The sequence below is a fragment of the Tachysurus fulvidraco genome, chromosome 16 (assembly GCF_022655615.1).
Source record: "Tachysurus fulvidraco isolate hzauxx_2018 chromosome 16, HZAU_PFXX_2.0, whole genome shotgun sequence".
Taxonomy (NCBI): domain Eukaryota; kingdom Metazoa; phylum Chordata; class Actinopteri; order Siluriformes; family Bagridae; genus Tachysurus; species Tachysurus fulvidraco.
The window spans coordinates 14,908,747-14,921,476 of record NC_062533.1 but is presented as its reverse complement, the minus strand read 5'-3'; the positions used below and the strand labels follow the sequence as shown (position 1 = coordinate 14,921,476).

At 37.6% G+C, this 12,730-nt stretch overlaps 1 protein-coding gene across 1 annotated transcript; it reads left to right on the top strand.

Moving 5' to 3' along the window:
- Positions 1–152: 152 nt before the first annotated feature.
- Positions 153–8,207, top strand: smpdl3a (sphingomyelin phosphodiesterase acid like 3A). Its single transcript, XM_027155476.2, has 8 exons — positions 153–333; positions 1,707–1,920; positions 2,175–2,319; positions 3,761–3,857; positions 4,118–4,281; positions 4,503–4,683; positions 6,132–6,256; positions 7,001–8,207. The coding sequence occupies exons 1-8, from the start codon at positions 231–233 to the stop codon at positions 7,307–7,309; spliced, it is 1,338 nt and encodes a 445-aa protein (XP_027011277.2). The 5' UTR covers positions 153–230; the 3' UTR covers positions 7,310–8,207.
- Positions 8,208–12,730: the final 4,523 nt, after the last annotated feature.

The window sequence follows — 12,730 nt, the reverse complement described above, 5'->3', positions numbered from 1 at the left end:
AATTCCTGGCAAAAGTCTAATCATTTATCTAATCTAATCGAAGATAAATTATAATGTACACTGCCCTCTAGCGGCTGAATGAAAACAAAACTCGTTTGTCCTGTAAAAAAAAAACCGGTCTCTTCCAGGGATTCTGTGAAAGCACGTGATCTCTGTTTACTTCCGGTTGGGGTTTTCGACTTTGTCGTTTGTAGCAGTAGGGACAGAACTGAGCGGTATTAAGACAAGTAATGGCGCTGATTTTGTTTTGCTGGGTTGCTTTTCTTTTGTACCAACAGATTTGTGCTGCTCCAACAAATGAGGGCTTTAAAGAGAGACCCCTGCTGGATATCAGTAAGTATAACATTTTCTGCTTCACCTAATGCCCAGTCTAGTTTTGTTTTATAGTTTACAAACAATACAAATCCTTAGAATATCATGTACCAATTAAATGCAGTTTTATTTGTTGAACACTTTCAATAATTGACATTAAAAACAAGGCAGATTCAGAAAATATTATTATAGGAATATTGCCCTGGGAAAATATGAGGAAGCATTTAACCAGATTTAAAAGGGAACTCATCTGGGTGACACTGCAATGTGTGATTATGAAATCATTTCCCTTTTGTAACTGTTTGCCCGACAAATCACTCGTGTGAAAAACTGTTCGTAGTCATCATTGCAAAATATTTTTGTATCATCTGCAGTCCAAGTCAAGTCAAGTCATAAAGCTTTTATTGTCATTTCAACCATATTTAGCTGTTGCAGTACACAGTGAAGTGAGACAACGTTTCTCCAGGATCATGGTGTTACATAAAACAAAGACAGGGCTAAGGACTTGTAAGTAGTCTTAGCCACATAAAGTGCAACTGTGCAACCTGGTGCAAACAGTGCAGGACAAAAGACAAAAAAGACAATAAACAGTAAACAGAAACAGTGCCGACCGACCAGTATAAATACTGTATGTGAATACTGAATGTTCAAACAATATTTCGTGCAGTAACATTAGAATAAACACAGTTTCTTAGCAGCAGGTCCTTGAGATAATATATAGAATTGTGCAAAAAAACAGCAAACGACTGAAATATTGTATAGTATGTGCGTAATGGCTGAAATGTTTGTGCAAAGTGCAACAGTTTAATAAAGAAATGTGTAAAATAAATTCAAAAGGATTAAAATGGTGTTCATTTGAGAGAGAGTGTTTTATATCATTATATTTTTTCTACCATTTTATTTCAATTTATACAACTGAGAAATTATGGATTAAGGGCCTTGCTCAGGGGCCCAGCAGTGGCTCCCTAGTGGACCTGGGATTCAAACAGTAGGCCAATGCTTTAACCCCTAGGCTACCACATTGTGAGTCAGTGAGTGAGTAAATGATTCAATGAGTGAGTCAGAAAGTGTGAGTCAGTTTCTGACATTAACGTGATTTCTGTTTATAGAGAAAAATGTTCTGTTTTTTCCTATCGTGGCATGCCATTGAAATTCATTTCTTAAGGTAGTTCTTTTGCATTAAACTGAAATGCTTTTTTCTCAGTTTCCAGAATTTAGCCTGATTACTCCTGGTGTAATATCAACAATACATTTTAAATGGTTGCAGCCAAAAAAATTGTGTGCCTTTTTTGCAGAAAAAAATCTATAGAAAATCTGCGGCCTTTTTAAAAATGTTTAAGAGTGAGAATGAAGAAAATTGTAGTTATTTATGTTCATATTCTTTCTAATTCCAGGTAAATTCTGGCATATCTCTGACCTGCACATCGATCCCACCTACCACGTCACAGAAGATCGCACCAAAGTGTGTTACTCCTCGAAGGGCTTCCCTGCATCCGACCCAGGAATCTTTGGCGATTTCATGTGCGACTCTCCTTACCAGCTCATTCTGTCTGCCTTCAGTTATATGAAAAACGTGGACCTTGAGCCTGAATTTATGATCTGGACTGGGTAAGAAATTTCTTTCCTTTTGCCAAATAACAGACAAAAGATCACACATATGAGGTCATTTCATTTCTACATATTTCTATACGTTTTATTTTTAAATGTGTATTTTCTCAATACGTCCTTAAATGTTGCGTGTAGTTCTCATTTGAGTACTTTTTCCTTTATATTCATATAAATGACGAGTGTGATGATGATAACAAACATATACACCTGAGTTCAGGGCAGAACTTGTGTTAAATTCTATCTCTTCTGTGTAGAGACAGCCCTCCTCATGTTCCAGCAGATAAGCTGTCCACAGACATTGTGATAAATATGATCAGCAATATGACACAAACCATACGCCAGTTCTTCCCTCAGCTGCCGGTGTATCCTGCCCTGGGCAACCACGACTACTGGCCACAGGTATTTCACCTCTGAGCCCAGACCGGTATCTGTCCCTCTCTCCTTTTCTCTCTCACACACTCACCCCCCCCTCTCTCCCTCCCTTACTTTCTTACTCTCTTTCTCATTTTCTCTTTCTAACTATCTGTATCCATCTCTCTCTCTCTCTCTCTCTCTCTCCCTCTCTCTCCCTCCCTCTCTCTCTCTTTCTTTATCTCTCCATCCCTTACTTTCTTACTCTCTTTCTCATTTTCTCTTTCTAACTATCTGTATCCATCTCTCTCTTTCTCTCTCTCTCTCTCTCTCTCTCTCTATCTCCCTCCCTTACTTTCTTACTCTCTGTCTCTCTCATTTTCTCTTTCTAACTATCTGTATCCATCTCTCTCTCTCTCTCTCTCTCTCTCTCTCTCTCTCTCTCTCTCTCTCTCTCTCTCTCTCTCTCTCTCTCTCTGTACATATTAAAAGACCATTTAACTTTACTTATTCAGAAAGACCAAACAAAGGTCAATTATGGACAATCCTTTTTTTAATGTGATGTCATAGAGTTTAGCCATACAAATGATTCTAACTGGGCACGGTGGCTTAGTGGTCAGCACGTGCGCCTCACACCTTCAGTGTTGGGGGTTCGATTCCCGCCTCTGCCTTGTGTGTGTGGAGTTTGCATGTTCTCCCCGTGCCTTGGGGGTTTCCTCCGGGTACTTCGCTTTCCTCCCCCGGTCCAAAGACATGCATGGTAGGTTGATTGGCATCTCTGGAAAATTGTCCGTAGTGTGTGAGTGTGTGAGTGAATGAGAGAGTGTGTGTGTGCCCTGCGATGGGTTGGCACTCCGTCCATGGTGTATCCTGCCTCGATGCCCGATGACGCCTGAGATAGGCACAGGCTCTCCGTGACCCGAGAAGTTTGGATAAGCGGTAGAAGATGAATGAATGAATGAATGATTCTAACTTGGATGTTTTCTCATTAGACCAAGAGAAAGCGTTTGACAGGGTAGACCATAGCTACCTTTTTAATGTTTTTAAAGCTTTGGCTTTGGTGATTCTTTTATTTCTCTTGTCAGTTGCTGTATAATAATATTTCAGTGATGGTCAAAGTGGGTGGAAGGCTACGTGTCCCCATACAGGCCTCAAGAGGGATCAGGCCGGGATGTCCTCTGTCAGGGCAGCTGTACAGTCGAGCTATAAAACCTTTTCTGAGCAAGTTGAGGAAGGTTCTAATGCAAGGTGCTAGAAACAGTGCTTTACCTTTCGGCATATGCTGATGTGACAATATTTATTTCAGAGCAGAATGATGTTACAATTGAGAATGCATACAACAGTACAAAAAAACTTCCTCAGCCAAAGTTAACTGGGAAAAGACAGAAGGTTTATCATTGGGCCATGGAATGACACTGATCCCCCCCCAAAAAAATAAAATAAACACGTATGTTAGCTGTAGACTGATTTTCATCTCTATATCTTTCAGGATCAACTTCCAGAGAATGAAAATGACATTTATCAGGCTGCAGCTAAACTTTGGTCCCCATGGCTACAACCAGAAGCCCTTGTTACTCTACGTAAAGGTACATTCTGAATGATACTGAAAGTTTTCCTGAGCTTTCCTCAAATGGAATTTTTTTTTGACTGTATAAAAAATCTGGATACCTCCAAAAGTGAAAAGCAATAAAATTGCATTTTATTCTGACTGAGGCGATGATAGATAGTATGACATCGGGTGTCTGATTACAAACACAATTAATTAGGCTTGAGATACTCTTTGAGTAGCAGCTCCTTAAGTATACAAAAACAAACAAACATATGTCTCTCTTATCTTCCACAACAGGGGGATTTTACTCTCAGCTGATTAGGCCTGGACTTCGGCTGGTGAGTCTGAACACAAACCTTTACTACAGCCCCAATAAGGTAACGGTGAACATGTCTGATCCAGCTGGCCAGTTCCAGTGGCTGCAGGACACGCTGGAGCTTTCCAAACAGAACATGGAGAGGGTAAAAACAGTTCATTTATTTCTATTTAATACTGTTGTTATTAAGATGAACTGAAATACTTTGTATTTTTGATATTCCTTTTAGTCCTATGTAATTATTTCCCCAGTTAAACTACTGTAGACTTGTTAAAATAGCTCTAGAATCTTCGGTGATATTTCTTTTTTGTGCTAATACAGGCTCGCATGCTTTTAAAACGTTGATCACTTTCTGTATATTCGCAGGTCTACGTGATTGCTCATGTCCCGATTGGTTACCTGCCCTACGCTAAAAGCACCACAGCTATGAGGGAAGGTGACAACGAAAAACTCGTGAATATATTTCGCAACTACAGCGACGTTATTCAGGGACAATTTTACGGTCACACTCATCGAGACAGTATGATGGTTCTTCTGGATCGTAAAGGTAACATGTTTCCTCTAAATAGAAGACTGTTCAGTTTATTAAAAAAAAATATAGTCCCATGATCACTCTATCAGGAACATTCAAAGCAGAGAGAGATAAAATTCAATTCAGTTCAATTTACGTTTATTTGTATAGCGCTTTTTACAACTGACATTGTCTCAAAGCAGCTTTACAGAACATAAACATAGAACAAAATGTTATTATGAAGAGTAATATAAAGATTAATAGAATACAAAATTCAGGATTAATATTAGATAGATTTAGTTCACAATGTGTATGTATTAATCCCCTATGAGCAAGTCTGAGGTGACTCAGGCAGCAGTGGCGAGGAAAAACTTACTCCCTTATATGGTAAAGGACGAAACCTTGAGAGGAACCAGACTCAGAGGGGAACCTCATCCTCATAAGGGTGACACTGGAGTGTGTGATTATAAATATACAGTCAAACAAATGTTGTATAGATACAAAAGATGGAGTTCACATCTCCTCTTTAGTATTGCAGAGTCTACATACATTTGTATGTAGTATAAATACATTTGTGCACAGCACAGCACAGCGTACACGGTTTTTCTTGATTGCCGGCTGACACGATTTCACTCGGAAGAACCCGAGTTCCCTTTTAAGTCGAGGTTTCTTCCTCGTGCGGTCACATGGGAGTTGCCTCTGGCTTGTACAATATGGGTCAAAATTTACATCCACTTTTCTGTAAAGCTGACAAACTTTATTGCACTTGAAAAATGAAATGAAACATTTTTCCAATGTGTCTTTATTAGCACTATGAATTGGCTTCGGCTCTGTAATTGAACAAAAATATCATAATGTAGCACCGAACAAAAGAAAACCTTTATCATCTACACCAGAGATGATACTTGGATCCATAGCTATCAGAAAACAAACAAACAAACAAAAAAGATAAATGAATATACTGGAATGTGATTAGTGATAAATTAATTGGTTTTAATGTTATTCAGGGATTAGAAGTGAGGAATTTGAGGCTATAGTGTGAACAGGCTCACAGAAAATGGACACTTGAAGATCTTATATATAAATTTACACATTATTTAAATAATTGCACAATTTAAAAAAAAAACCCTTAACTTTTTTCTTTTGCACTATGGACCCTTTTATCTGTTAGGGGAAAGAAACTTTCATGGACATGGATAATAATCATACGACTGAATAAATTATAAAAAAAAAATAATTATAATTATAACAATAAGGACTCATTAACAACTTAGTGGGTTGTAATTTTTATCACTGTAACAAAAAACCTGCCATAAAATAGTGTTGTCTTTATTGGACTATAAAGGGTTTTGCTTAATATCAGAATATTTGTCTAATATCAGAAAGCGTAGCTGTCTACCAAATCATATCATAAGTCCCATCTCCTCATAGTATTAGAATTGTTAATTATGTCTGAATGTTTTTCTTTCTTCCATCATTTACAGGGAAGCCTGTTAACTCCATCTTTGTGACTCCGGCTGTGACGCCATACAGAAGCTTTCTAGAGCAATATTCGAATAACCCTGGCGTCCGTATGTATCTGTACAACTCCCAGGACTATGGCTTACAGGTATTACATTCTTTTCTCTTTTTTTTTTCACACTACGGGGCTGCGATTTCAGCAGCAGCATATAGCATACAGTAGGCATGACGAGTTAAATGAGCTAAATCTACACCTACAGTATGGTTCCTACTTGCAGCTTTAATTCCTGCTTGCAATTACTTCCTGTTTTCTGTTAGGAAGAAAAGTGAAACTTTGAACAGAGGTTATTGTTGCCACTGAATGCATGTAACGAATACAGCAAAGTTCTTTATAATGGGCGGTGGTAGCTCAAGCAGTTACGGCTCTGGGTTGTTGATCTGAGAATCAGGATTCAAGCCCCAAAAGCACTCCCAATCTGCCACTGTTGGGCCCTTGAGCAAGGCCCTGAACCCTATCTGCTCCAGTGGTGCTGTATCATAGCTGACCCTGTGCTCTGACCCCAACTTCCAAAGATGGGATATGTGAAGTAATAATTTTACTGTTCTGTAATGTATACGTGACAAAATAAAGGTTTCTATCTTATTCTATAAAACCGGACATAAACCTAGCATGTAACAAGCAATTCATTTTCATGCAGATTTGTGCTGTATCTTTAATTTGTTTGCTTTAGAAGTTATATGTCAATACGTCCATTTCTCATAAGAAAAAAAACGAGTACTCGTGTGAATGTTAAGGTGAAGCACTCTGTCTTCATTTTTAACAATCAAATCTTACATCGCACTATTTTCCCCTTTTGTTCTTTTTAAACATTTTCTCGCCTTTTGTCTACAGGATCTTTGGCAGTTCTACTTGAATCTTACCAAAGCAAATCAAGAAGAAAAGCCCAATTGGAGACTTGAATACATCATGACCAAAGCTTTTGGTATCAAGGACATTCAGCCAGAAAGCCTACATGAACTCGCACTGAAGTTCGAGGAACCAGACAGCAAAGAATTCCAGAAGTACTTCACTCATTTCATGGTCAGTTTCAATGACACTGTGACTTGTACAGAGGAGTGTAAAACAGTACAGGTGTGTTCTATACACTTTTTGGACCATGATACATATTCAGAGTGTGTGGGAAAAGGGCAAAGGCTGTGAATTTTAATACCAAAAGCCTTATTAGTATAATTATTTAGCCATCTTGATTAATTTGCAATAAAGGGAATAAATCTTAGCCTTTCTGATGATCTTTTAGTTTACAGTTATTCTTTTAAGACAAAGAGAATATACACAATTTCCAAGTGTTCCACATGTACTACATGTTATGTTATTATGATGACCTTCGAATGAAAATGACTTGAACCAAACCATATATGACTGGATATGTTCTTTTAAATATTTACTTTTTTTAATTACTCTGGGAATAAGTGCATAGTCTGATTTATTTATTTATTTTTGTTGTTGGTTGTTTTTTTTTTTTTTTAAATAATTAGCATCATCCAAAAAAAATGTCATCACTTATCATTGCATTAACAAATATACTTTTCATTTCTTGTATGATGTACTTGATGTACCTAAATCTGTATGATTGTCAACACAGCTGGAACACAAAATCATCCCAGAACATAAAATTGTACTGTACTATCTGCAATGTTAATGTTACAAATCAAATATTTGAAACCAAAAATGATACAAAAACATATCTTTTGATTATTTTGTAAAGGGATTTGCATTGTTTAAAGTTAAAAATTGCATAATATTTTTACATAACTTACCGTATATTGAGGCTGCTTTTATTTTTTCAAGGCATTATTTTGTGGACATTAGTGAAACAATTGATTAATTTTATGGGGATTTTTCTGTATAAAAAGTTCCTCACTGTTCAATAGGAAATGACTGTTAAAGATAACCTTGCTGGGTTTGTTCTGTTTTGCTTTCTTGTGTACCTGAATTGTAAGTTAATTTGTGCCTGTGCATAAGAGTGAAAAAAACCCCAATGTACCACTGTTTTAAAATGTGTTAAGACGTTTAAAATAAAATACGATGTAAAGCATAAGGAGAATCAAAGTCTAAAAAGATGTATTAGGTTTTTAAAATATTGTCCAAGATGAACAGAGATGGAATATTTATTCATTCATTTTCTACCGCTTATCTGAGTAGTTCGGATAAGAGATGGAATAGTTTCAGAAAAAAAGCTATATATTATACATGCTCACTGTGCACAGAAAACAGAGAAAAAGTTTCATCTGTAATTTTTGTCTGTCACTTGTATGAAGGAGTGTAAAACAGTACAGTACAAAGCCTGTGCAAACTACCAAAAGCGGGGGGTGCCAATATTTTTGTCCTTTGAACACACTATTTGATGAAAGGGTTGGTTTGTTTTCCTTCTGGGAACAGAACCCAAAGTAGAACGAACATAATGCAGAATTCTAGAATGACTCTAACAGGCCAGCGTATAAATACTGAAAGACAGAAAGTTCTGGTTATTCTGTCTCAAGATGCTGAAAGAGCCAAAAATGCGATTTTATTTGTGTTGCTATTTGGACAATATTTCTGAGCACTCAGAGGAACAGGAGTCTTCCTACAGATGTGTCTGCATATGAGGATGGGTTCCCCCTTGAGTCCGGTTCCTCTCAAGGTTTCTTCCTTTACCAATTTAAGGGAGTTTTTCCTTGCCACTGCTGCCTGAGTCACCTCAGACTTGCTCATAGGGGAATAAATACATACACACTGTGAACTATATATATCTAATAATAACCTAGAATTTTTATTCTGTAAATTCTTATTTCTTTTATTATTCGTTATTTCCTTTATCATTAATTATGTCTTCCTTCTGCTCTAAGTTTATGTTCTGTAAAGCTGCTTTGAGACAATGTCTATTGTAAAAAGCGCTATACAAATAAACTTGAATTGAATTGAATTGAATTGGACAGGACATTAATGACTCCAGGAAAGAGAATGTTTTTAGGCATTTCTTTAGGAAAAGAAATGTCATCGGGTGAGTGGACACTGAAGTGCAGTGAAACACTACAGACAAGCAAATCTTACTGTATATATGTAGGCAATGGACATGTGGATTACTGTAATATTTAATTATGTCACAGATGCAGGACCCACAGTGATGGTGGATAAAGATGGTGTCGGCCCTCGCTGTGCCACGCCCCCTCGCTGTTCCACGCCCCCTTCTATTTTTTTTTACCTAGGAAATTGGAACTGAGAAAAGCGATAACTACTAAGGTGAAGCTTATCCCAGTGTCAATGTGTAGTTTGTTAAATTACACCCATCTTAGTTCGTATGGTTTGGTAAAGAATGCTTGCTTTTCTCTTCTTATTTGGCATCTTGCCACTAACGTAAAAGTAAATTTTCACTTGACAATTTCTAAAATTCTTTGGGCCTGTGCTCTTGTAGTGATTCAACTGTAGAAACGCCCCTGAATAACGATATATTTTTAAGTTTTAAGTTAATAAAAAATAACTAAAAAAATAAAAAAATAAAATAAAAATACAAACTTGTCTAAATGTGTAGATTCTCTTTAAAAATGTCAAAAGAAACAGATTTTTAATCTAAAGTGGAAGAAAAAACAGGACAACTGAACACGGGAATTGGAACGAAATTTTAAATGAAACACAGGTGACAGCAATAAGAGATGCAGATGGATAAAAAAACAACATGAGTGAACAATATAATAAAATAACAAGTCCAGAATCTTGACTGGACACTCGTGGCTCCTGAAGTGCCAAAAGAGCCTGGTACACTATGGAAAGTATGACTACGGCAGGGCAAATTCAATAGGGGGAGCAGAATCCACACCTGGGCAGGGGGAAGAAATGGATGATGGCTTCAGCTTAAATGTGAGATCAGACAGTAATTGTGAATGTTCAGCTTTCAATGTCTTCTTCATATCTGAGATCTTATGCTGAGCTCCAGCAAAAAGCTCCAGGAAAGTGCATTTCATAGATTTTTGCAGTTGATCCTTTAACTCCTGTAAGTTGTAAGGTTGAGCCTCCATGGTTAAGACTTGTTTGTCAGGTCAACACCTTGATCTCCAGTTTCCTCCAACTAGTCCTAAAAATTTCAACAGCGTTGCATAGAAATTTATTCTGCTGAAATAAGCCACTGCTGTTAGGGAATACTGTTTCCACGAAGGAGTGTACTTCATGTACCTCCATAACGATATATAAAAGCACTAAATGTCATACTGTGTATAATTGTGACAAATAAAATAAAATGTACATTTAAATTTGATTCATGTCACGATCCTGTCATGTCACATACATGTATATATAATATTCGTATATTTGTTTGTATAGCATTAAACTTTTTGTATTGTACTTCTTATGTTCTGTGAAGCTGCTTTGAGACAATGTCCATTGTTAAAAGTACTATACAAATAAATTTGAAATTAATTGAACTGAATATATACACTATATTGCCAAAATTCTTGGGAAACCCAGCCAAATCAGTGAGATTAAGAGTTGTAATCACCTCCATGGCCATAGGTGTATAAAACCAAGCACCTAGGCATACAGACTTCTACAAACATGTGTAAAATAATGGGTTGTTCTCAAGAGCTCAGTGAATTCAAGCATGGTACTGTGATAGGTTCACCTTAATGCTTTAGCATACCAAGACATTTTGGACAATTTCATCAATTTGTTGATGTCGCCTTCCTGTTCCAACATGTTAGTGTACAAAGCAAGGTCTATAGAGACATGGATGAGCACGTTTGGTGTGGAGGAACTTGACTGAGTCCTGAGTCCTTTCCTCAGCCTGATAGAACACCTTTTGGATGAATTAGACTGTGAGCCATGCCTTCTCATCCAACATCAGTCCCTAGAATGGAATGTCATTAAAATGTATGTGCATGTTAGGGGAGACGTCCTAAGACGTATATAGTTTATGGCAGTGCAAATAGCTCATTGGAACTCAAACCTGTTTCAGAGCGACACCTTGTGGCAAAATAAAAAGCAATACTGAATCAATCTGAATGACAGGTTGAGGCATTGATTAACTCACTGCCTGTGTACATATAAAGTGACCATGTTCGACAAGCCAATAAACCAAAACCACTGAGTTATGTACCGATTGATCTTGCATTTCAGGAATTGTCCATGACCAGACTAGAGAGAAAAACAGCAAAGTGTTTTTGTGCCCATTGGAAGGAGGCTGCTCTTACCATCATGTTCTTTAGAGGATTCTTGGTGGAACACGGGGATCTCAGGCGTCATCGGGCATCAAGACAGGATACACCCTGGACGGAGTGCCAACCCATCACAGGGCACACACACACTCTCATTCACTCACACACTACAGACAATTTTCCAGAGATGCCAATCAACCTACCATGCATGTCTTTGGACCGAGGGAGGAAACCCCTGAGGCACGGGGAGAACATGCAAACTCCACACACACAAGGCGGAGGCGAGAATCGAACCCCCAACCCTGGAGGTGTGAAGCGACCACTAGGCCACCGTGCCCCCCGGCAGTTGTTTTAACACATTAAAATCAGAATCAGCTATGTTTGAATTGAGATTTGGACCTTTGAGGCTTTTGTGTAATTTGTTAAGTTGGTGTTGGTGCACATCAGTTATGATGATAAGTGCACTAACACACAGTTTCAAGTATGTCATGAAATTGCTTAATGGTCCATTAATTAATTAATTCATCAATCAATCAATCAATCAATCAATCAATCAATCAATTAATCATTATGGTTTCAGCTCTACAGTGTTTTACTGTAGGCTAGTACACAGGTGTCACTTTCTCTCTGTTAGATAACCTTACACAGAATTTAGCCAGTTGAATCTAATGCTTTTTATTAATATAATTACCTCATTTTAATTTTAGATGTTTATGAACAAACACTTCGTCTCAGAGAGCAGAAATTCGTTTGATATCATCATTTACTTTAAAGATACAAACAATTTATTGCATCTCAATAAATTAGAATGTTGTGGAAAAGCCAAATCGTGAAACCCTTGTATTATATAAATTCAGTACATTTTTAGTGAATTGTTGGCCTTCTGGAAAGTATGTTCATTTACTGTATATGTACTTGGTAGGGGCTCCTTTTGCTTTAATTACTGTGTGGCATAAAGGTGATCAGTCTGTGGCACTGCTGAGGTGGCATGGAAGCCCAGGTTTCTTTGACAGTGGCCTTCAGGTATTTATCTGCATTTTTTGGTCTCTTTTTTTCTCATTTCTCACAAACAATGTGGGCAGATGCCAAATCCTGCTGGAATGTGAAATCAGCATCTTTAAAAAGCCTTTCAGCAGAAGGAAGTATGAAGTGCTCTAAAATTTCTTGGTAAACAGGTGCAGTGACTTTGCTTTCAAAATACGCAGTGGACCAACAACAGCAGATGACATTGCACCCCAAATCATCACAGACTATGGAAACTAAACACTGGACTATGAGCTACTTCACCCTTCCTCCAGACTCTATTACATTGGTTTCCAAATGAAATGCAAAACTTGCTCTCATCTGAAAATAGGACTTTGGACCACTGGGCAACAATCCAGTTCTTCTTCTCCTTAGCCCAGCTAAGACGCCTCTGACATTGTTTGTGGTTCAGTAG

What these genes read in the sequence shown, in the direction of transcription:
- smpdl3a (XM_027155476.2), top strand. Translation starts at nt 231, where the DNA reads ATGGCGCTGATTTTGTTTTGCTGGGTTGCTTTTCTTTTGTACCAACAG. An exon ending in CCTTGTTACTCTACGTAAAG is followed by an intron (nt 3,858 to 4,117) that starts GTACATTCTGAA and finishes CTTCCACAACAG; the next exon opens with GGGGATTTTACTCTCAGCTG. An exon ending in GGTTCTTCTGGATCGTAAAG is followed by an intron (nt 4,684 to 6,131) that starts GTAACATGTTTC and finishes CATCATTTACAG; the next exon opens with GGAAGCCTGTTAACTCCATC.